This window comes from Ambystoma mexicanum, chromosome 2q (genome assembly GCF_040938575.1).
Source record: "Ambystoma mexicanum isolate Mex_15411 chromosome 2q, UKY_AmexF1_1, whole genome shotgun sequence".
In the NCBI taxonomy this organism is placed as follows: Eukaryota; Metazoa; Chordata; class Amphibia; order Caudata; family Ambystomatidae; genus Ambystoma; species Ambystoma mexicanum.
This window is the reverse complement of record NC_090924.1, coordinates 305,097,306-305,120,963: the sequence shown is the minus strand read 5'-3', so window position 1 is coordinate 305,120,963 and position 23,658 is coordinate 305,097,306. Positions and strand designations below refer to the sequence as shown.

Below are 23,658 nucleotides of genomic sequence, written 5' to 3'. Positions count from 1 at the left end.
AGGAGAGAGAGAGAGAGAGAGAGAGAGAGAGAGAGAGAGAGAGAGAGAGAGAGAGAGAGAGGAGAGAGAGAGAGAGAGAGAGAGAGAGAGAGAGAGAGAGAGAGAGAGAGAGAGAGAGAGAGAGAGAGAGAGAGAGAGAAAAAAAAAAAAAAAAAATATATATATATATATATATATATATATATATATATATATATATAGCTGCAGCGCGGGAGCTGTGCCTCCAGGGAGCAGACGGAAGGCAGTCTATCAGCCTTGTTTAGGCCAGTGTTCGTTCCGCTGGGACGTTTGCAGGTCCCAGGGGTATCAGAGGGGCAAGTGGTGAGACCCTGACCTCGACCCAAACCCATTTCAACTGATTTGACCTGCTCGCCGGTGCTGCGCTACTGTGGAGTTTGTTTTGTGAAGCAGAGAGAAACTCAGTAGCGTGCAGGTGGCCAGTGCAGGAGCAATGTGATAGGAAGAACCTGGTGAGCAAGCGGGAAGAAGGCAAAGTGCAAAAAATGTGAAGGCAAAGGGAAGCAGGCGAAAGCTGGAAAGCGGCAAGAGAAAGAAAGCGGAATGTCCGGAAAGGTGCGCTAGCGGCGCAGAAGAAATGAAAGACAGATCAAGTGCGCTAGCGTTGCAAAAGCAGCTAAGAGGAGGGTCCGAGTGACCCGAAATAGAGAGAGACAGCAAAGAGACAGTGAGAAGGAAATTGGACAATGAAGATGGGGTGAAGGTAACCCGAACATGCGATAAGAGTGGTCGCACCTGGGAGGAGCAAAGAAGCCTGCGTTCTCGAAGGTGTCTGATACTACCCCCATGAAAGAACTGTACAGTGAAAGGTACATCCTGACAAGAGGAACATTTTATTTGTGTGTAACCAGAGGGGCCTAAACTTGGGGGAAAGAACCCTAAGAGGCCCACTAAAGACATTGTTGAACTTTATGAAGAGAGGCCTAGACTTTGGGAAGGGAACCCTGAGAGGCCTAACAGGAACTGTCTTTTTGTTTTTGAACTGGAAGGCTCAAAGCCTGGGGAAGGGAACCCCAAGAGACCTTGTAAACTTTATTGATTTGCTGCAAAAGCCCTACGTGGAAGGTTCCAAGGGCAACCCTTTTTAGTTGAGCTATTTTGAACTGGCAAAACTACACCTATTGGTAAGACTACCTGAAACCAGCTACGGTTTACATTTTCTTTTGAATCACCATTTTTGCTTTAAGACCCCCTATCACATAGGTTTGGACACAGCACATTGACGGCCCTTAGAAATATCAATTGATGGAACAACCCCCTTAGAGTTAGGGCCAGATAGGCATTACACCAACCCCACATCGTTTGATAATAAAGGTTTTCAAACGGTTACTTTTGAGTCTGTGTCTCTCTTGATACTATGCCTGTCTCACACTGGCCAAGTTATTTTTCCTGAATGTTGGCATTGTAAAACATTGGCTGCAAATGTACCCTTTTTGGCAAAACTATTGTTAGTTAAAAGGTATAGAGGAAGAAAGTGTTAGGAATCGGAATACCTGGTTGGCATGTCCACTGCCAATGCTGTGACATAGAATTGCTGAACTGTCATGTGTTAGTTGAAGTTGCACTCTGCCATATAAATCAATGAGGACATGGGTTAACTAGATTTCTCCTAATAAAGAGCTCTGACTCAAGAAGTTGGATGTCTGAGATTTGATGTAAGGGGCCAAGCGCAGTGATCTTACTTGCTTCCTTCTGTGCCCTTGCAGAGATGCATAATCTGTTAACTCGGCAGAGGCAAGGCCCCCTCAATTTTTCAAGCCCCTCGGGCCTCAAGCAGCATTGCGGTGCATTGTCTGGTGGCATCCGCAAACAAATTCATGAGCTGCTCCACTCCATGTGTGGTTACTCACCGCCCCAACCCCATGCCTACCTACCCCCCTGCTCACTCCTCCCGATTCCACCAACCCCGTGCCAGCTTATCAAACATCCTAACACACCCGACCCCATACCCACCACCTCCCTAACCCACCTGACCCCACACCCACTGTTAGGCAAAGTTTGTATGCAGTACCCTCTGGGACCACTACACAAAACTCTGACTACAGGTATAGGCATCCCAACCTTTGGTATAAGCTTGTACTACACAGTTTTGGTAGCGTGTTGCGCAGCCAGGCTTATCTCAAGAGGGTAAATGTGAGCAGTAGTGGAGTTACACAAAGATTCACAGTTACAGGTATTCAAATAAAGTCTTATACTCAAGGTTTCTTGCATAAACAATTATTAATTTATCAGTCAGTCATAAAGCCTTCTTTAGAAGGGAGCAATATACTAGTAACACACAAATACACTTCAATACTGTACATCCTGAGTTTCTGAATCAGAAAAGACCCTTTTGGGATGGCCAACAGACACAACCTACACCCAGAGGTGACTTCAATAACTAGGGTGCCGGGCACATTAATATCTTACTGTTGGTATTCAGAACACTCTTTAAAAGTTGGTAAAAGGCAAAGGTTATTAGAACACAAGATATCACAATTATTCATAAGCAGGGCAAATACTTTTAGATCCTCTTAGAAGAATTATACAATTCAATAGGCTAAGCCAAAGTCAATGGGCAAAAGTCTTGTATAGGATGAAGCACTTCTGGTAAGTAAATGAAAAAGTTTTTGCACACGTTCTTAGGAGTCTTTGATGAAAAGAAGAATCAAATGTAGGGTCACAAGCTGATTAGACTTGAGAGTTGTGGAAGTTACAAGCACTTCTACAGCAAGAGGCAAGTTCTCTTGGACTTGTTTTACAGTACCTTAGCAAAGAAGAAAAGATGCAGCTGATGACTTCTGTTCCTGTACAACTCTGCAAATCTCACTATACCTGGGCCTCTGTTAGGCAGAATCCTGTGCAGGTCCCTTGGGGCACACTTCAAAAAGATTAAGACTACAGGAGCAGCAGTAAACCCAATTGGTAGCAGTCTGCACCACCCAGATTTACCTGGTAGCTGTAGCTGAGCAGTCAGACTTCTCTCAAGAAGAGTAGGACAGTATGCAGAGTATAGACAATAGGGCCAAAACACAGTAGAGCAAACAAACACTGACCAGAGCTTTGTATAAAAAGTATATAGTTATTTATTTAAAACACCCTTTAGGTAATACACTAGCACTCTCAATGAAAAATAATCTAAAACACAGGTAAGTATACACACCTCCCTTGATAACTATCAGACAAGTTGGGGTTAAAGCACAACTATTTGTTAAGACGGAAGTGAGCGCTTAACCTATATGGCACTCCAATAGTTTAGGTTAAAAAGGGAGAGGAAAGGCAGAGCATAAAATAAAACAGTTCCCAACACTGAGTTCAGAGCAAGGGGAGAAAGGCAGGTTATACTGTAGAGCCAAAGTTCATAGGCCAGGCCCACTTTAAATGGAGCAAGCAAAATGTACCCAGGATCACACGGTTTAATGTGCACTTAAAGTCTTTGCAGAGTGTTCAAAAGAGGTTGGGGTGAGTCAAAAGATATAGTTAGAGGTCTGGAGACAACCCAGTATAGAAGCCATGGATTTAAGGGTCACCTTTAGCAATCTGTAGAAATGGAGTCCAGGCAGGACACAGTACCTTAAAGAGAAAGCAAGCTCCAGCGGGGGCAGTCGTTCCTGGCAGTGGTTGCAGTTCGTTGTTCCAACCAGGGGAGGAGAGGATCTCGTCGAGGAGGAAATTTGGAGTTGTTGCACTGCACAGGCATGAAACTAGCCGCGGAGTTCCCGATTAAAAGCTGTGGTCCTTTTATTCGCGGTCAAAAGTGGTGAGTTTGGCTATCCGGCCGCCGGGGTGCTTGGCACGGCCGATTTGACCAAAGGCCGTCTTTGGAAGGCGAAAAGGGTGAATTGGTTGGTCCCAGCAGCTCAGAGGAAGAAAACTCGTCCAGCAGAAGATATTCTCTTGTCGTCGGGAAAGTGGTGAGGTAGCTGCAGCAGGGCTTCACCAGTGGTGTCATCGTTGCTGATGGCTCAGCTTCGTCCCTCTTCGGATTCTTAGGTCCTGTGGCGACTTCTGAAGTTCCAGTCCCAAAGGCCCTGCTTTTATGCAGAAAAACCCCCATTCATCAGCCTAGCTGTCAATCACACATGCTAAGTGGTGAGACGGGCGGCTCACCACTGGGCCAATCAGAGTAGAGTGCGACTTGGGTTGCTAAGGCAACGCAGTCCAGGGTGCAAATTCCCCCCTCCACCCTTCCTGTGGAACCCAGACAGAGTGGTACCACTTGGAGGGCTTCTGTGGAGAAGCCCGCCAAAATAGTGGAACAAAGGGCTCGACCTTGGTCAGAGTTACAGAGACGGACACAAACGCCATTTTAGAATCGAGTTCTGGCAAAAAGACTGAACCAGTGATTTAATATTAAATAAATAAACCGGCAGTATCTTTAACATTGCACCAAAAAGTGGTGCGTTTAAAATGAATGGGAAAATCCCATAGAGAATATTCCGGTGGAATATTTTGCGTGGTAACCACTGCCACCAGCCAGAAACTCGACGAAGGGGGACCGGACAGTGCCCCCTCGAAAACAGACCTAGGGGCAATCGAATTACCCCTTACCAGTACTTCCACAATATGATGGTGTGTACTGGTTCTGTTCACAATTTTGGACTAGTAAAGCCAATGGTGACTTTACATGCCCTGGGAGACAGTAGTCAGTCCCAGGGTGTGGAGTCTATGTTTGGGGGTCACTGTGACACCCCTGTGGTACTGCACTGAGGGTGCTGTGTACCACACATACAGAAAAACAGATGATACCCTATGGAGTAAAAAGAAACCCCATAGCTCATAAGCACATAACAAGTCAAAGACATACCTCACATCATGCCTAAGAGTGGGAGAAAAAGAGTCTCACTCTTAGCAGGAGAAAAAAACAAACCCCAAAAATCCAGCAACGCTGCTGGGGGACTCACTAGGTTTGGGAAATTAGCCTTATAAGAGAACTCTCCCTAACAGCCTCAGTCGTGGGGACAAGAGGGAGGACGTCGGGGGCTCCTGCAATGAACTGGGACAGTCAAAACTAGCAACTGGCAAACTTCACTTTCATTGGCTGTTTCGTGTTTCAGCTCCTCGTGTCTACGGCAAATAGCAACAACCCGGTACCTGGCTGTTGAGGTGGACTTTCCTTTCTTCTGGGGTTTTGCACTCAGTTGAGGGGGCTCAGGCTTGTTCAGTCCTGCTTCTTGTGAGTCCGGAGGATCTTCCAAAAGCTATAGGCCAGTTTAAAAGCAACGCACACAGTCTGGTGTTCCTCTCCCTGGCTCACCGGTTTCCAGCAGCGCTCTGTGGAAATTCAGCTCCGAGATGGTTGTCCAGGTGGCTTACTTTGTAGTGGATTGGTCCCACCAACTCAAATGGAAATGTGGTCTTTGCAGGGGCTTCTCTGTCGATGCAAACTTGGCCTTTTAGCACTGCAGCAGGGCTTCACCGGGCAAACCAACGGTCCAAGAATTGCAGCAGGCGTCCTCTTCAAGCTCTTCTTTGGTTCCTTCGTCCAGTGGTCGACTCTGCCTTCCAAGACAAAAGACTCGCCTTTTATTCAGTTCTCTCCCATTCATTCCAGCCTAGCTGTCGCTCACCCAGCAGGGTGGCTGTCCTTGCCGGACAGTCAGCCAGTCAATCACCACAGAGTGCATTTGGGTCTCCTAGGAGACTAAGCACAGGGAGTTTCGGGCACCTCCCTCACTTCCTGCCTACCCCAGACACTCGAGCCAGAGGCGGGCTTCACTCCTGAATCCCGCCAAAGGCGAAAAGAACATGGAGACCAAACCTGGTTTGGCATGCAGAGAAAATCTCTAGAAGGAGCTTTCCACAAAGAAATGGCAAAAAAAGAAGACCGGGGGCCATTTTGAAAAAGATGGCTCCCGCAGTTTCTTTACCAGAGCCGTGAACACAGCCCGCGGTAAAGACATACCATGGTAGTTCTAACAAAACCACTGCCACCAGCCATTCAGTGAGGAAAGGGTAACATAAAAATGTTACACAAGGATCCAGACACAGGGGATACTAAGTAACCCCTCCAGCACTCTATTGTAAGATGGGGTGTTCTGGGTCTAGAACGTTACAATGCTACGTAAAGTCAATTTCACTTTACTGATCTGGGAAACGGTAGTTTATCCCACAGAAGGTATTTAAACCTTTGGGGAAATCTGAAAGACTTCCCTGTGCCACTGCACTGAAGGTGCTGTGTGACACCATGTAAAAGATGATGCCTATGGAGTTTGTCAGACTCCATAACCAAAAGAAACACAGAGGTAAAATTCACACTAAAATACATGAGTGGGAAAAAGGGTCACACTCTCTCCAGGTTAAAAAAATCAAGTCCTCCAAATCCAGCAAAGTTGCTGGGGGTCTCTAAGATGGAGGGAATTAGTACATTTCTGAGAATTCTCCCTAACACTCACCTACCCCCACGCCCACCCACCCCCTCCACGCCTTTCCCACCCTATTCCTGGCTGCCCCTCCCTAGCCCCTCCTATTCCTGGCTGCCCCTCCTATTCCTGTCTGCCCCTCCCGAGCCCCTCCTATTCCCACCTGACTCCCCCAGCCCACCCGATTCCCGCCTGCCCCGCCCCACCCTAATTCCAGCTGCCCCACCCTAACTTAACATACACCCGCCTGCCCCTCCCTATCCCACTCAGCCCTACGCCCATCTGTTTCCTCCCACTGCCTCCCTAACCCACTGACCCTGTACCCACTTGCCCCCTCCCTAACCTACCCAACTTTACGCCCATCTGCCCCCTCCCTGACCCACACAACCCCCGTCTGCTCTCCCTAACCCAACCACCCGACCCTACACCAGTATGCCCCTCCCTAATGCACCTGACCCTATGCCTGTCTGCCCCCTCCCTAACCCATGCCTGCCTAGCCCCCCTAACCCACACCTGATCAAACCCCCCCCCCCCGTAGCCCACCATGGCCTACCTCTACCCCAGCCTAACCCAACCCTGCCCCACCTTTGCCCACCCTTCCACACACCTGCCCACCTCCACCCTGCCCCGCCATACCCCACCCCTGACTATGGCATCCCTACCACTCACCGGTCTATACCTATCCTAAACTACAACTGCCTACCCCCACCCTCTAAGCCTTCTCCACACTTGCCTACACTCACCCTACCCCACATCTTTCTATCCCCTCCCTGTCCTATGCCTGCATACCAGCACTCTGCCCTCACTACACCACGACTGACCGCCTACCAGCTTGCCCCACTACTTGCATACATCAGCACCGCAAACTAGCACCCTGCCCCTGCCTATTACCACCCTACACCACATCTGCCTATCCCCAATCTACTCGACCCTGCTTTGTGCCAGCTTTCCTTCACCTTACCCCATCCCTCCCTACCACTTCCTATGTCACTTCTCTGCTTGTACAACTGATTAGAGCATGGGAGGAAAAAGCGGGATTACTTTTACCCACTTTTATTTTTTGTTGGGAATATGTGCTTGTTTATAGAGAATAAGTGGGTTCTACCTGCTTGTTTATAGCACTGGTCAGCCCTACACAAATTGCAGGTAGGTGTGGCTTTTCAGTGCTGTAAATGCAGTTTTTTAGCTGGGTGGGTGATCCCGCCGATGGCCTCAGGAATACAACAACTCACAGAGAAAGTTGAGGGTTTTTATTTTCAGTTCAGTAAAGTTCCTAATGGGGTCCCTCTTGCTCTAATCTAGTAAGGGACGGGACCCAGGCGTCCCTCAATCCTGCACTGGTGCTACAGATCAGTAACCCCTATCTACAATCGGTCTGTTGTTCAGTGATGGCCTGAAGGCAAATGCCTTATCAGGGAACAATCTAGGGGTTCCTACACCATGATTTCCCCAAGGAAATGACATAAGGGTTGTTCTGCCAAGACACTCAGATATTCACCCTCTGAACCTCCCGCTCTCTTCCCTGTCTCTGCTACTTCCTCTTATATCCCTCTGTTCCTCTCTCTATGATCTACCTCCACCCTTTGATATTTTGCTCTGCTACTCAATTGCCCCCCGCCCCCACTACCACTCTCCCTTCGCCACACATCTACTATTCCTCCCACACGTTCTGTCACCCCCTTTCACTATCGTCTTCTACTCTCTTCTACCTCTCCACACACTCACACACACATTGATTTCCAGTACCACTTCCTCACCTGCACACAGTCTTAATAATCCTCCTCTACTCTTTTCTGCACCGTCCTTCCTCTGCCTAGTCTCTTGGCATGCCTCCTTGCCTCACCCGAACAACCCACAACTTCCTGCTTCCTCTGCCTTCTTTTATCCTGCTAATTTCTTCCCCTTTGGCTAACCCTCCTCAATGGTTCCCTGGGCCATTCTTTCCCTATTCTCCTCTACCGGGAGGTAGTATATTCTCCAAAAGATAGAAAAAGGGATCTAAGAATTGCCCCTTTCTCACATGCGCATCCACCTGGGCTTTGTAAGGGTGGCCGGCAGCAGTGACATATGCCGGTAATGTTCCACTTTGTGCGAGTACCTCGTGGGCTTGTCATTCAGTTTGTTTGATTGGGGAACCGTTACGTTGCGCTCACAGGCCAGACTAATGTTCTTGGAGCGTCCCGCATGTATGCCGGCCTCTGTTGCTTAATGAGACTGTCGCGCAACAGACTTTCTTTAGGATATTGCTGGGTTGTGCTTGCAAGTTACAGAATTCTTGCTGGAGCATTGATTTGGACGGACGCATAGTTCTTAAACTCTGGGGTTGCTGAGATGTGTAGTTTTGTAGGAAAAGCGGAGAAACACTAGCCATCATCATTTGAGACAAGTGTGGGGATGACGGTGGCACTGCATGCAGGCAAACTGCCAATGTAAGAAGGGACCTCTCCTCACTCCTCTTTCCTATATAAGAACAAACATATTGGTGTCGTGATCTAGAAAGACAACACATTTAACTCTTTGATTTCTCTCCTTCTTTCGAACACATTAATGTTTAACTACACCTTCCTCATCTACAGGCCCACCCTGGACCGTCAAATAATTCCCTCCATCATCTCTACTGCCTACTCAAATCTCTTACAACTGAAGCCCCTGCAGTACTTTGGGTCACTCCAACCTCCCCACTATGACCAACTGCCACCTTCCCCCTCTGGGGTAAAACTTCTGGCTTTAGCACTGTAGGCCTCCACTCCAGGCTGAGAGGGGTCCCCATGCACCCCTGACAGTCAGCTTACTAGCCCTGTTAGACTCTGTAACCCAGGGTCAAACTGCTATCTACAAGCCATTTTTTAAAATCCAAACTTCGATGGAAGTGCTTGAAATGTATTGATGTTTAACTATATGCTCGGTCATTAGCCAAACTGTGCTCTTGCCACTAGCTATTGGCTAGTGATAATTGACTCTTGGTGAGTACGAAATGGTGAAATGTGTACATGTGGAGAACAGAGGCAGCAAGTGACTTTTTATGAGCGAGCGGTAGGTTGTAACTTACTTGAAATTTGTTACCCCTGTGTTCGATAACGTCTGCAAAATGATCTGTTAGCCTCTACCCTTCGGAGAAGTCGGATAAGCTCTCGCTCTCGCTCTCTCCCTCTCTCTCTCTCTCTCTCTCTCTCTTTATCTCTCTCGCACTCTCTTTCTTTATCGCTCTCTTTATCTCCTCTCCTCTCTCTTTTCTCTCCTCTCCTCTCTCTTTTCACTCTCTCTCTGCATTCATATTCGCACCTTGGTATGTCAGAGTAGTGCCCACAGATTCAGTGTGAGACATGGAAATTGGCTGTAAAAGAGACTCTCACGTCATGGTCTATACCCATGCATGCTATAAAACTGAAAATTATATATAGGCACCACCTTTGTCTTTCCCCTACCCCATGATGAATTTACAGTATATCATCTCTGCTACCCTCATATTGGCTGGAGCGTCTTTGATACAGACTGCTGCCCAGTGTGAGATGGATATTGTCTCCAATGCTCTTCATGCAGTACCTTTCACAAGCTCCTAATAGCAAACAGTAAAAACCTACTGCTTCATTTTGGTTTACACTCTTTATCTGATGTTTTTCGAAAATAATCTCTTTCCTGTTCTTGGTGGCTCTTTTGCTGGTGACAGATGGCTCTACTGTGTGGTCCACCTGGACTTGGGAAGACAACACTAGCCCATGTCATCGCAAAGCACGCAGGCTACAATGTGGTGGAAATGAACGCAAGGTGAGTCAAATGCAGTGCTTCTTTTCGGATTCGAGGACTTATCCCCACACATAGAACAAAAATATGTCTCACTTTCTCAATCCCAAAACCGACTCTTACTCTCACCAAGCATGCTAAAAATCCCCTGCAAGCCTTCCTCTTCCTGATGCACTCCTGGTCTCTTGGTCCTCTTTTCCTTCATCTGACCTGACTTGAACATCACTCATTGTAGACTGACTCTTCTGGCCTTTTATATCACCTCCCCTTCCTGACTGGATGCTCATCTCCTCTGCCATTAGCTACCTGAGTCAACTGCTTCCCTGGGCCAATCATTGTCTAAACTACGCCCAACTCCTCCCTTGTCTTGTGGGCTGGAATTTCCCCAGAAGTCTTCATAAGGACCCTTAGCCCAAACCTCCTGGCCAGTCTCCATTGTATCCTGTACCAAGTAAGTCATGTGCACCAATGCTCTGGTGGTGGGTTCTCTGGTCTACTCTGGGCTGTATCCTTCTCTGCTGGATTCCTCTCCACTGTTGCTGCCTCCTTGCTCACCCGAAGCATGCCTGGGCAGTCTTGGGTGTTTGGTCTACAATTCAGCTTCTGAATGGTGAGGCCTAGTCAATTCCCATTAAGGCAACCAGTTTGTTCCCTCCTGTTCTGAGCCAGGTCTTATCCATTGGTACAGGTGCATTGTGGTACTTGTCGTTTTTTTGGATGGTGCTGCCTCTCGGGAACTATTATCCATCCCAGGAGTCTGGTGCATGCTGGCAATTGTAACCTCTGGGGAACCACCTAAATGAGAAGGGAACGAGGCTTGCGTAGGACACATGCTGATAGGAATCTGGGCCGAGAAAAAGGCTTTGAGAAAGAGGCACCAATGTACATACACAGCTCCATGCAGGCCGGGGACAGGGGCGCCTGACTCCCCACACCACTTCTGGTAGGCCTGGCTCTGTTCTGCTAGGCTGCTTATCCCAGGTCCATGGAACGCCCATCCCAGGTCGAACTTGGTGCCTTTCCCTCGACTATCACCCTCTCAGCCTGCAGCGTTCCCCTGAATTCTAACCTATCCCCCTGGTTCTTCAATGTCTACATGACTGCCCTGGCACATGTGATTGGCACTTTCACCTCTAATTTCCAGTGTTATGCAGATGACGCGCAACTATCTTTCAGGCTACCCTCAGCCGCTGCTGCCGCCGCCGCCTCCTCCTCCTCCTCACTCATACTGGACTGTCTGGCCACTATTCAGTCATGGTGTACTGCAAACAACCTTTGTCTCCATGCCAGTAAAACTGAGATTGTTTGCATTGGGAAACTGCTCCCGCTTTCCCCCTCTCACTCTGGCCTGCCTCCCTTGGCTCTGCGCCTACCCGCACCTGTGAGGCCAAAAACCTTGGGGTCATCTTCGACTCCACTCTCTCCTTATCCTCTTACATGTCTGACATTTAAAAAAAGGCTAACTATCACCTACACCTCCTTAGAGGCATTCTGCCTTTTCTCACTTTCCCCTCAGAGGCTCACTGTCTCCAGAGCCCTAGTTCTCTCCAGGCTGGACTACTGCAATAGCCTCTTCCTCAACCTCCCTGCTTCAGCTCTGCGCCCTCTGCAACTCATCCAGAACAGAACCGCAAGGCTTATCCTTGGCCTCAAGCCCAGGAACTGCATCTCTCCGGCGCTGAAATCCCTTCACTGGCTCACCGTGGCTGCAAGGATCAAATTTAAAACCCTTTGCATTGTCCACAAGGCTTTATGGGGTCTGGGACCTACTTAACTTCAACGTTGCCTTCCTAAATAGTGTCCCTCACGAGCCCTCCGCTCATCTACCTCCAACCTTCTACGAGTGAGCCGGTTCTACAAGCATATATCTGGAGGGAGATCCCTTTCCTCAGCAGGTGCCTCCCTCTGGAACAGCCTCCCTGCCACCCTCCGTCTTGAACCTGAAATTCTCAAGTTCCGCAAAATCCTCAAAACCTTCCTCTTCTCCTCTTGCTTCTCTCTCATCCTACCCTGCTAAACTAGCTCTCTGCTTTTCCTTCTCTCCCTCCTCCCACACATCTTATTGACTGGCCACCTGGTGTACCTCAGAGTCTCACAGGTCCCTGGCACCCCTGCCAGTCCTTTCTGCACTTGCCGCAAGGCTTTGCACCCCACTGTACTTGTAATAAAACCCTGAGAGCTTCTCTCTTTGCACTTCACCAGTCTCTACTGACTGGGTGCACTTGATCCCCTGCCCATCCCTTGCCCTCTCGCACTTGCACAATCTGTATACAGCCCTGCCTGAAGCTCTGTCTGTTCTCCCTGGACTTCACCCCTTAATGTGCACTTCAAAAAACCGGAGCATCGCCGGCAGGCCTATTTGCTGTATCTAAACTGTTAAATGTATCATATTAACTTAATCTGCCTGTGCAGACCGTTATCGTCTCAGAAATTCAAGGGCTCTGAACGACTGTTGTTTTTCCCTGTGTTCTTTCCCTCCTTGAGCGCTTTGAAACCCTTGCCCATGTATAGGTTCTATATAAATACACTTAACCATCCCTTACTGCAGGGTTTGACAAGGCCTCGGCGCCCCTTGACTGGGTCAAACCCATGACGCACACTATGTGGTACAGTCCTTAGCTGAGCTTATAAAGGTTTGTGATAGCCACCCTCACCGCTCTTGAATAATAATTTCAGTGTTACAGGCCACATTTATATATCCTGAAAAAGTGGCATTTTGCCAGAGGACGCGTACTGGGGTTAGCACCTACTGTGTTACTCTCCCTTCACTATCCAGTGACTGAGGGAAGTCTAGCAATGTTAAAGCACTATCAGTCAAGCCTTTGATCAGCAATCCTTAGCTGATCAAAGGCTTGAGCTTCTAGAATGTAAAAGATCCTGCGACACACATCTGTAGTTGCTCTTCCTCGCCCTCCATCCCTCTGTGCTCATCTCAGATTGCCGCAAATGCCTGCCTCTTTCGCTTGCATTTGTTTAAATCCGATTTTCCTCCCTGTTTCCATTATGGAGGTGACAGCATTACCTTTTGATGGCAGCATAGGTATTAGTGAGATATATATTTGATGCACAGACAGATGAATGAACAGCGAAGAGTTGCAGCACCAGCTCATTGTCTTACTGACCACAATGTCCAGACATTCGTCCAACATGCCGTGTTTGTGTTATTACTGCCGTCTGCGATTGTATGAGGATCAAATATAAAACGTGAACTTAAATCCTGGGGGAAATATTCAATACATTAATTCAGACTTGTCTTTTTAGTGATGATCGCAGTCCAGACATATTCAAAACCAGAATTGAAGCTGCCACCCAAATGAAGTCTGTGCTGGGAGTGAATGAGAAACCAAACTGCCTGATCATCGATGAGATAGACGGTGCACAGGCGGTAAGTGAATGGCACTGTTCATAGAGAGCCTGCCCACAGCTTGCCATTTCAATGTTACATTCATCACCCGCTGGCATTTCTGCAGAACCTCTCAGAATATAGTGTCCTGCTTTTGTTTCACCAGCAGAATGAATACACAAGTCGAAGGTATTTTCGGAGGCTTTAAGAAATGTAGCCAACTGTCTTAACCATAAGAGAAACCACTTTTTAAGCAACTAAGCGTGTCCAATGATAAAGTCGCTTGGCAAAAATATTGCCAGGGGGAGGCATTTCCCCAAATTTGCACTTCCATGAAAATAGAGCACTTTCACCAAATATTCTAGGACTGGAGTAAGACTAGAACATTTTACCTGTCCTGGAATATGTTGAGGGATTTTAGGGGGGCAGGAAAAGTCACCTACCTGGTGATTTTTTTACCAGGGGACATTTATCACATGGAACCCAACTAAGATTGGGTACAGACCGATGAGAGGAACGGAAACCGCACTTCTCTCAATCTGGTATGATCTAAAGGCAAACGCAGACTCCAACAACAGCAGCGCTTTGATACTTCTAGACCTCTACGCGGCATTTGACACAGTTAACCATGACATTCTCATCATGAGACTGGACGAATTCGGAATCACCGACCACACCTTAATATGGATCAAATCCTTCCTAACAAACCGAACAGAAACAATATGGGTGAAACCTTTCAAATCAAGCCCAAGAGAATTGTCATGCAGAGTCCCACAAGGATCATCCTTCTCCCCACTACTATTCAACATCAACCTGTCTCAACTAATTAAAATCATCGAAAGGCATGGCCTTGCTTGTTATAACTATGCTAACGACACGCAAATGATCTATAAAATACACGACTCGCAAGAAGAAAACTCAACACTTGTCATGATGCCTACCTCCAAGGAGCCAGGTCCGACCCAGCAACCCCAGAGGCAGGCATCATTTCCCCCAGGGGAGTGCCAGCGGGCCCAAGCTGGGGCCCTTTGGACGCAGTCCTTGCGCCTTAAGCGCCAGGCTCATGTTGGACCTCTGTCCTGGCGCCTTAGGAGCCAGGCTCATAAAGCTAGACATGTGTTCAAGTGTTTTAATGTGCACTTACCTGATGCAGACCATGCTGCCACATCCAGGCCCTCTTGAGGCCTGAATAGGAACTACTTTACCTGTGGGACTACTTTCCACCCGGGTGTGGTCAGGGAAGGATACATACCTGATCGGAGGAAGGATACACACTTGGAACTTCTTCCAAAGCTATTTAAACCACACCCGATCAGCAACTCGCGCTTCGCGTTGTTCTGCTCCTCGCAGCTGGACGCTCACCGTGTCAGCTCCTGCATCTGGACTTCAGCCACGCCTGTCAGCATCCTGGGTCACATGCAAAGGGAGACAAGAGACCTACCAGCTAATCTGCACCACGGAGACATCACCGACGATCCTGAAAGGGAAGACATCATTTTTAAAAGCATTTCGTTACGATCGCTGCAGCGCTGCATTTCACTCACCTTTCCTGGGTTCCTCCATCTTCAGCAGCGATCATCCGGATACACAGCCACTTCCCAGAGCCTAGAGAGAAAGACAAGAATAAGAGGTGAGAGAAGGAAGGGAATAGGAAAAGCCCAGTTTCCTTCTAAGACTTACCTGTTGGGTCATTCCCATTTCATTTCGGGTCTTGCTGCTTCCAAGCAGGACCCCGGCCCCTATGGGGAAAAAAGACAAAGACATTAGATGAGCGAATGCAAAAACATCACCTGAGCGCTCATCTCGGACTTACCAGATCTTTACTGGAACTGCACGTTTCACTTCGGGTCGGCGCCATATTTCTGGCATTCCGAACCCCGGCCCCTATGGGGAAAAGACATCAACATCAGCGCTTTGTTGCAAAAAGTCTCCAAAGGAATCTTCATTCATCACCTGAAAAAAGACAATGAACATTATTATTTAAAGCTTGAACTTTTGAACTTGCAACAGAACTTTTACAGCGCCTTACCAGTATAATCAAGCTTACCTGAACTCCCATCCAACCTCAATCCAGTGAAGTAACTGGGTTCAACGCGCCCCTGCGTCAGAAGCAGGATGGAGAGCTCGTCCTTTCAGACCCTAAGGTGAGACTTCACGGGGAATCGTGGAAGGGTATCGTGGAGGGTTGGAAGAAAGTGGGAGGCTTGAGCATAACTCAGTCAGTAGGTAATACTCCCTTTTCACGCACAGGGGAATATTCCTGCGAGCCGGAGAAGCCAGAGTAGAGGGCCCTTCCTGTCCATCTTCAGAGTCCTGCGCTTCACCATTGAAGAAGCATCAGCACTCGAAGCCAGACCTGCACCTCCGTGGGAATCAGGTGAGCGTTACAGAATTGCGAAGACTAACCACAATTTCCCACCCGGGCGCTATGGAGACTTCCGAGACTGACCAGCTGGCCCAGCTTTTGGGGGAATTACGGGCAGAGGTGCACTCAGCCCGCCAGGAGACTAACGCTCTCAAAAGAGAACTGATCTTATCTAAGGAAAGAACTGATGACCTAGCCAAAAGGTTATTACAGGCCGAGGCAGGGCACACTCCTTTACCTAATTCCGGAGACATTTCCACATCAATGGGTTTGAGTAACCCGGTACAAATTAATCTACCTGGACACATGCCTTTGGCCCCGCATGAACGTTTTGCGGGGGATCCCAAGAAATATGCCGTCTTTATGAACCAATGTCGTTTACACTTTCTATGCAGACCTGGAGCCTTCCCTAACGACCAGACCAAGGTAGCCTTTATACTATCTTACCTCATTGGCAGTGCTGCCGATTGGTCTATTCCATTGGTAAATCAGGATGATCCCACTCTCCAGAATTTTCAGGGCTTCCAGGCCAGCATGGAAAGATTGTTCGCTCGACACTCTCAAGGACAGGCCCTTGATAACGAACTGCTATCCTTACGACAAGGTAATCAGGATCTTCTATCCTACATAGCCACCTTTAACAGACTGGTTGTGGAAACTGGATGGCCAGAAAGCAAAAGGATCACATTGTTTCATCGAGGCCTGCGCGGAGAGCTTAAGGATGTTCTAGCTCAGATAGTAAACCCACCCCAGGTCTGCGCAGACTACATTGACTTGGTGGTTCAACTTGATCACAGACTTCAAAATAGAAAAGCAGATCGGTTCAAGTATGAAAACCGAGCACCGATCAAAACCCACGCTACCTCCAAGAGTACCGACGTATCTGAACCTATGCAAATCGGTGGTGTTAAAGGACCATTAACGCAGAAAGAACGAGAGAGAAGGCGGCAAATGCAACTTTGTCTGTATTGCGGGACTTCCGGTCACTTTCTTCGAAATTGTCCAGTTAAACCACTTAAGAAGGTGGTTGGAGCTACTGATAACGAATTAGTGACACCTGATTCGGGAAACGACCTAGCCCGGCAAGCGTAGGGGTCCGCTTGCCGAGCTTGAAAACTAACTCTTTGACCTCGCATTTCGTCATGCCAATGGTGCTCGTGGACCCAAAACAGCCTCAGCAGTTGCATGCCATAAAAGCATACATCGACAGTGGAGCTATTGGAAATTACATAGACCGTGAATTGGCTTCCAGGATTAAGCTTCCTCTCCGCCCGAAAGTAACCCAAGATGTCATTACTACAGTAGATGGAACCGAAATAGCCTCAGGGCCTGTAACACATTCCACTCTTGAAGTGACACTGGTGGGTCAGGATGAACATCGGGAAGCAATCGTGTTTGATGTGATCAAGGCCCCACAATTTCAAGTAATTCTTGGAATTCCTTGGTTAGAAACACATAATCCCAGAATTGACTGGCGAGCAAAAAAGATAAGTTTTCCTGATTGTGAACCAACTTGTTATCCAAGAAATCCAGCTATGGGTCTAGCCACAGCAACTTCCACCCCTGTACAGCTACCGTCAGAATACCAAGAATTCCAAGGCGTTTTTCAGAAAGAACAGGCTAACGCGTTACCTCCCCATCGGTCTTATGATTGCCAGATCGATCTGGTACCCAATGCTCAACTACCTTGTAGTAGGATTTATGCTCTTACGGAACCTGAGAACCTGCATTTGCGTCAGTATTTAGATCAGTACCTAGCCAATCGTTTTATTCGCCCGTCCAAGTCTCCTGTCTCTTCAGCTCTGTTCCTCGTGCCAAAAAAAGAAGGCGACCTTAGAACGTGTATAGACTATCGCGCCCTAAATCAAATAACGATTAAGAATCGTTATCCTCTGCCCTTGATCCCTGAGCTTATCGACCAGGTGAAAGACGCTTGTGTGTACACCAAGTTAGATCTCCGAGGAGCTTATCACCTGGTGCGCATAAAAGAAGGCGACGAATGGAAGACTGCATTCCGCACCAAATTTGGGCTCTTCGAATATCAGGTGATGCCCTTCGGTTTGTGCAATGCACCTGCCGCCTTTCAGTACTTTATGAATGATGTTCTTCGGGAACATATCGATGTCTGCGTCACTGTTTACATTGACGACATCCTGGTGTACTCTTCTTCAGAATCTGATCAAAGAAAACATGTTAGGGCAGTTCTTGAGAAACTGCGCCAGCACAGACTATTTGCAAAACTCGAAAAATGCGTTTTTCATACCACAGAAGTTGAGTTTCTCGGATTCATCCTGACACCTCAAGGAGTCCGAATGGACTCGTGAAAGGTGGACGCCATCCTCAAATGGCCATCTCCAAGCTCGGTGAAGGGAGTTCAGAGCATGCTCGGCTTTGCCAATTTCTATCGAAGATTCATTCCGGAATTTTCCCGAACAGTCCAACCCATCACCGCTCTTCTAAAGAAAAACATACGCTTCGAATGGACTCTTGAGGCCGAACAAGCCTTCCAGGACCTGAAAACCAAATTCACCTCTGCACCTGTATTGATGCACCCGCACCCAGATCTCCCGTTACATAGTGGAAACCGATGCTTCCAGTTCAGCCATGGGAGCTGTCCTGTCGCAAAGAGACCCAAAAACTAACCAACTACACCCAGTGGCCTTCTGGTCCATAACATTTTCTCCTCCTGATATCAACTACGCAATTACCGATAAAGAGTTACTGGCCATCAAATCTGCTTTCAAGGCTTGGCGTCACTACCTTCTCGGGGCAAGACACACCATCACCGTAATTACGGATCACAGAAACTTACAGTATTTAAAGACGGCCAAAGCTCAATCTTCACGACAACTCCGATGGGTTCTATTCTTTGCGGAATTTGATTTTGTAATTACCTATCGCCCTGGCTGCAAGAATGGAAAAGCAGACGCCTTATCCCGGATTGGCATGGAAGAATCTAATTCGAGCTTAGAACCTGTGCCCATCATACCTGAGCAAAGAATCTTAGGCTTAACTTCATTGCAATCTATTGAGGATATCCAAACGCAAGTAAAACAACTTCTAGACTCTTCAACCTTACTGGAATGGAGTCAAAAGGGTCCTCATTACACCGTTAAGGATGACTTACCCTACTTCCAGGAGCGGTTTTTTCTGCCAAGTAAAGAATTGCAAGAACTTATTGCCCATCATCATGAATCTTTAATGGAAGGACACCCTGGCATCGCTAAAACGGAGGAAAAAATCAAACACCACTTCTGGTGGCCTTCTTGGAGAAAAGACAGTCTTTTGTACTGTCTTGTGGAATTTGCGCCCAAAACAAGGCTCAAAAGAAAAGGCCAGCCGGCTTACTTCAACCCTTGGATATTCCACCGGCACCATGGCACACCCTGTCAATGGACTTTATAACAGATCTGCCTCCTTGTGCTGGTTACAACACAATCCTTGTAATTGTGGACCTATTCTCCAAAATGGCCCACTTTATCCCTTTAAAGGGTTTGCCTTCAGCTTCCACCTTGGCCAAGGAATTCCTGGAGAATATAGTTCGCATACATGGTTTCCCTTCCATTTTAGTCTCGGATCGTGGAAGTCAATTTATCTCACATTTTTGGAAGAAGTGTTGCCAACTAGCACAAATAGATGTGCGGTTATCCACCAGCCACCACCCCCAGACCGATGGACAAACCGAGAGAACCAATCAGACTCTCGAGCAATATCTTCGGTGCATGTTACACCAATCCGAGTTAAATTGGAAAGACATCCTTTGGATCGCAGAATATGCATACAACAATTCAGTGCATTCTGGAACCGGACAAACCCCCTTTTATACTTTGTATGGTCACCATCCTCGGAACTCTGATCTAGATCCACCTCTGACCCTGGAAATGCCCGCAGTAAATCATCTGCATTCCACAATAACCCGAGCCTTCAAAGAAGCTGCAACTCATTTACAGCAAGCCAAGAAAAAGTATAAAGAAAACGCTGATTTGCACCGAAGTAAAACTCCTCCTTACCAAGTAGGAGACCAGGTATGGCTAGCAACTAAACATTTACCCCTCAAGGGCCCGCGAACCTTCAATCCCAGATTCATAGGACCTTATCCCATCAAAGCTATAATCAACCCAGTGGCCTTTAAACTGGATCTACCGTCCAACGTGCGTATTCATCCAGTTTTTCATGCATCACTTTTGAAGCCAGTACAACCAGGAACCCGATTGTCCAAACCTCCAGATCCATTTCAAATTGAAGGGGAATTAGAATTCGAAGTTAAAGACATTTTAGACTCCAAGGTGGTAAAGTCGAAACTCTTCTATCTTGTTGACTGGAAGGGATATGGACCTCAGGAGAGATCGTGGGAGCCTAGTAACCATGTCCACGCACCTCGATTAGTACAAAGGTTTCACTGGAGATTTCCGAACAAGCCCAAACCCCCGGAGGGAAGAACCTTGGGAGGGGCCTTGAGGGGGGGTACTGTCATGATGCCTACCTCCAAGGAGCCAGGTCCGACCCAGCAACCCCAGAGGCAGGCATCATTTTCCCCAGGGGAGTGCCAGCGGGCCCAAGCTGGGGCCCTTTGGACGCAGTCCTGGCGCCTTAGGCGCCAGGCTCATGTTGGACCTCTGTCCTGGCGCCTTAGGCGCCAGGCTCATAAAGCTAGACATGTGTTCAAGTGTTTTAATGTGCACTTACCTGATGCAGACCATGCTGCCACATCCAGGCACTCTTGAGGCCTGAATAGGAACTACTTTACCTGTGGGACTACTTTCCACCCGGGTGTGGTCGGGGAAGGATACATACCTGATCGGAGGAAGGATACACACTTGGAACTTCTTCCAAAGCTATTTAAACCACACCCGATCAGCAACTCGCGCTTCGCGTTGTTCTGCTCCTCGCAGCTGGACGCTCACCGTGTCAGCTCCTGCATCTGGACTTCAGCCACGCCTGTCAGCATCCTGGGTCACCTGCAAAGGGAGACAAGAGACCTACCAGCTAATCTGCACCACGGAGACATCACCGACGATCCTGAAAGGGAAGACATCATTTTTAAAAGCATTTCGTTACGATCGCTGCAGCGCTGCATTTCACTCACCTTTCCTGGGTTCCTCCATCTTCAGCAGCGATCATCCGGATACACAGCCACTTCCCAGAGTCTAGAGAGAAAGACAAGAATAAGAGGTGAGAGAAGGAAGGGAATAGGAAAAGCCCAGTTTCCTTCTAAGACTTACCTGTTGGGTCATTCCCAGATGAGCGAATGCAAAAACATCACCTGAGCGCTCATCTAGGATTTACCAGATCTTTACTGGAACTGCACGTTTCACTTCGGGTCGGCGCCATATTTCTGGCATTCCGAACCCCGGCCCCTATGGGGAAAAGACATCAACATCAGCGCTTTGTTGCAAGAAGTCTCCAAAGGAATCTTCATTCATCACCTGAAAAAGACAATGAACATTATTATTTAAAGCTTGAACTTTTGAACTTGCAACAGAACTTTTACAGCGCCTTACCAGTATAATCAAGCTTACCTGAACTCCCATCCAACCTCAATCCAGTGAAGTAACTGGGTTCAACGCGCCCCTGCGTCAGAAGCAGGATGGAGAGCTCGTCCTTTCAGACCCTAAGGTGAGACTTCACAGGGAATCGTGGAAGGGTATCGTGGAGGGTTGGAAGAAAGTGGGAGTCTTGAGCATAACTCAGTCAGTAGGTAATACTCCCTTTTCACACACAGGGGAATATTCCTGCGAGCCGGAGAAGCCAGAGTAGAGGGCCCTTCCTGTCCATCTTCAGAGTCCTGTGCTTCACCATTGAAGAAGCATCAGCACTCGAAGCCAGACCTGCGCCTCCGTGGGAATCAGGTGAGCGTTAAAACACTAGAGAACTGCCTTTGTGAAATATACATCTGGATGAACGCAAACTATCTCCAAGTCAACCCAGGCAAAACTGAAATATTGATCAGCACAAAAAACTGAGAAGGCAACCTCTACATCCCGTGGCCAACAGAACTTTGTGAAACGCCAGCCCAATCGTCGATTGTATAAAAAAAAAAGAAAACCTGATAGTCCTGATGGACAACGAACTCACTCTAGAGACACAAGTAAACGCCCTAATCAAGAAATGCTTCTTTGTCCTGCGAGCGGCTAAAAGGATCCTATCATTCCTGTCATTCACCAACAAAACAATTACCGTCATCGCTCTCATCATGTCCATATTAAACTACACCAATAGCTTATATCTGGGCATGCCTGAACGACTTCTAACAAAAACTCAAACACATACAAAATGCAGCGGTCAGCCTGCTCCTTAAATGACCTCGAAGAGAACACATCACATCAGCGCTGAAAACGCTACACTGGCTACCCATCAAACAGCGAATCAAGTTCAAGTCAATGTGCGTAACGCACAGAGCAATCCACGACCAAGGCGCAGAGTTCCTTAGAAAAAAGATAAACGTACATCACACAACAAGGCCACTCGGATCCAGTAGCGACATCCGTTTGGAACCCAAACCATACATCAAAAGAAAACTCAGAGGATCCTCTTTCTCGCACCTTGCACCAAAAACCTGGAACGAACTACCAAAGAACATACGGAACACAAGAGATCACCTACAATTGAGGAAACTCAAATCCTGGCTTTTCACCCCATAACTAGAAAGAACATCCATAGGGGCATACACAGCGGAACTATGCTGAGAGGAAACCTATCCCCTACTACCTAAGCCTTCGACCCTTAATAGAAGTAAGGGATACACCAATCTACAACATATCCACTTACCAATTGAAAGATAGACCACCTAGAATCATACCAAAGAATGACCACAGATCAACCGTGAAGGAAGGCAAGGATGACCTTCAATAACAACTTGCCCATAGTGTAATCACAGGCAGCAATGGACCACTGACAGTAAATAGAAAGTAAATAAATCGAAAGGAGCGGGTGAATGATAATATAGCACCAGTATCTAAATAGGGGATAATGCTCGCCCAACCGGGTGTACCAAGCTCAAATAACTTGGCTGGGAACCAGCCACGCCATCACCCTAGAAACTAGACCTTCAGGAAAGGAAAAAGAGAGGGAAAAAAAACCTACCCCATATGACAACCCGATATATGAAACAAGAACTACAGGGATTAAGAGAAATATAACCCACTAACCAAAAGCTCACATTTCTGCATACTTAACTCACACAAAAACCCACACAACCACCTCTCTCACAGCAAACCGCACGCACTTCACCACACCGCAACAATCAATCAACACATAAATCACACCAGCAGCACACGAGGACTTGCATCGAACCTATATTCACACCCAAGCTCAGCGCACAGTGAAAATCAAACTGAAGCCGCCAACAGGACACCACCTTCTCACTTCCCTACGCCCTCTTCACCCCACTAAACCAACCCCACCTCTTTGTTTGCAGATCCGCCGGAGCGCCTCCGTTGGTGATGGTGCGCTATATACCTTTTAACATTTATTTTAAGAGCATTAAAACCAGAACATCGCAAATGCTACTTTATTTTTTTTAAGTAAACCATGATAGCAGTGTGCATAAAATCTTTCCCACTAATTCATGTTTGAGATTTTCCATGCAAAGGGCTGTGCCAGTTTTTATGTGAGTTTTTTTTTTTTTGATAAAACATTTTATTGTATTTTATGGCATAAACAAAACAACCACAAGACAAGGGGGTGGTAACAGAACACCCATAAGGTAAAGTACACAAAATTAAACGTTTAGAAGCACTCCAAGCTAGCATCTTCAACTGCATGTTCACATAGTGTTTTCAGTAACACAATCCACCATGGCCCGCCCGCCCTCGATTTCCCCCTACTATCCACTTCCACTGTAATCACCA

The 23,658-nt window shown here is 47.5% G+C and overlaps 1 protein-coding gene across 2 annotated transcripts in view; it reads left to right on the top strand.

The window, feature by feature from the left end:
- Positions 1-23,658, top strand: part of CHTF18 (chromosome transmission fidelity factor 18) — a 1,093,968-nt gene that overhangs the window by 147,242 nt on the left and 923,068 nt on the right. For both annotated transcript variants that reach the window (XM_069647269.1, XM_069647267.1), the window contains exons 9-10: positions 10,027-10,124; positions 13,362-13,485. In XM_069647269.1, coding sequence (XP_069503370.1) covers positions 10,027-10,124; positions 13,362-13,485 — 222 coding nt within the window. The remainder of the gene's footprint in view (positions 1-10,026; positions 10,125-13,361; positions 13,486-23,658) is intronic.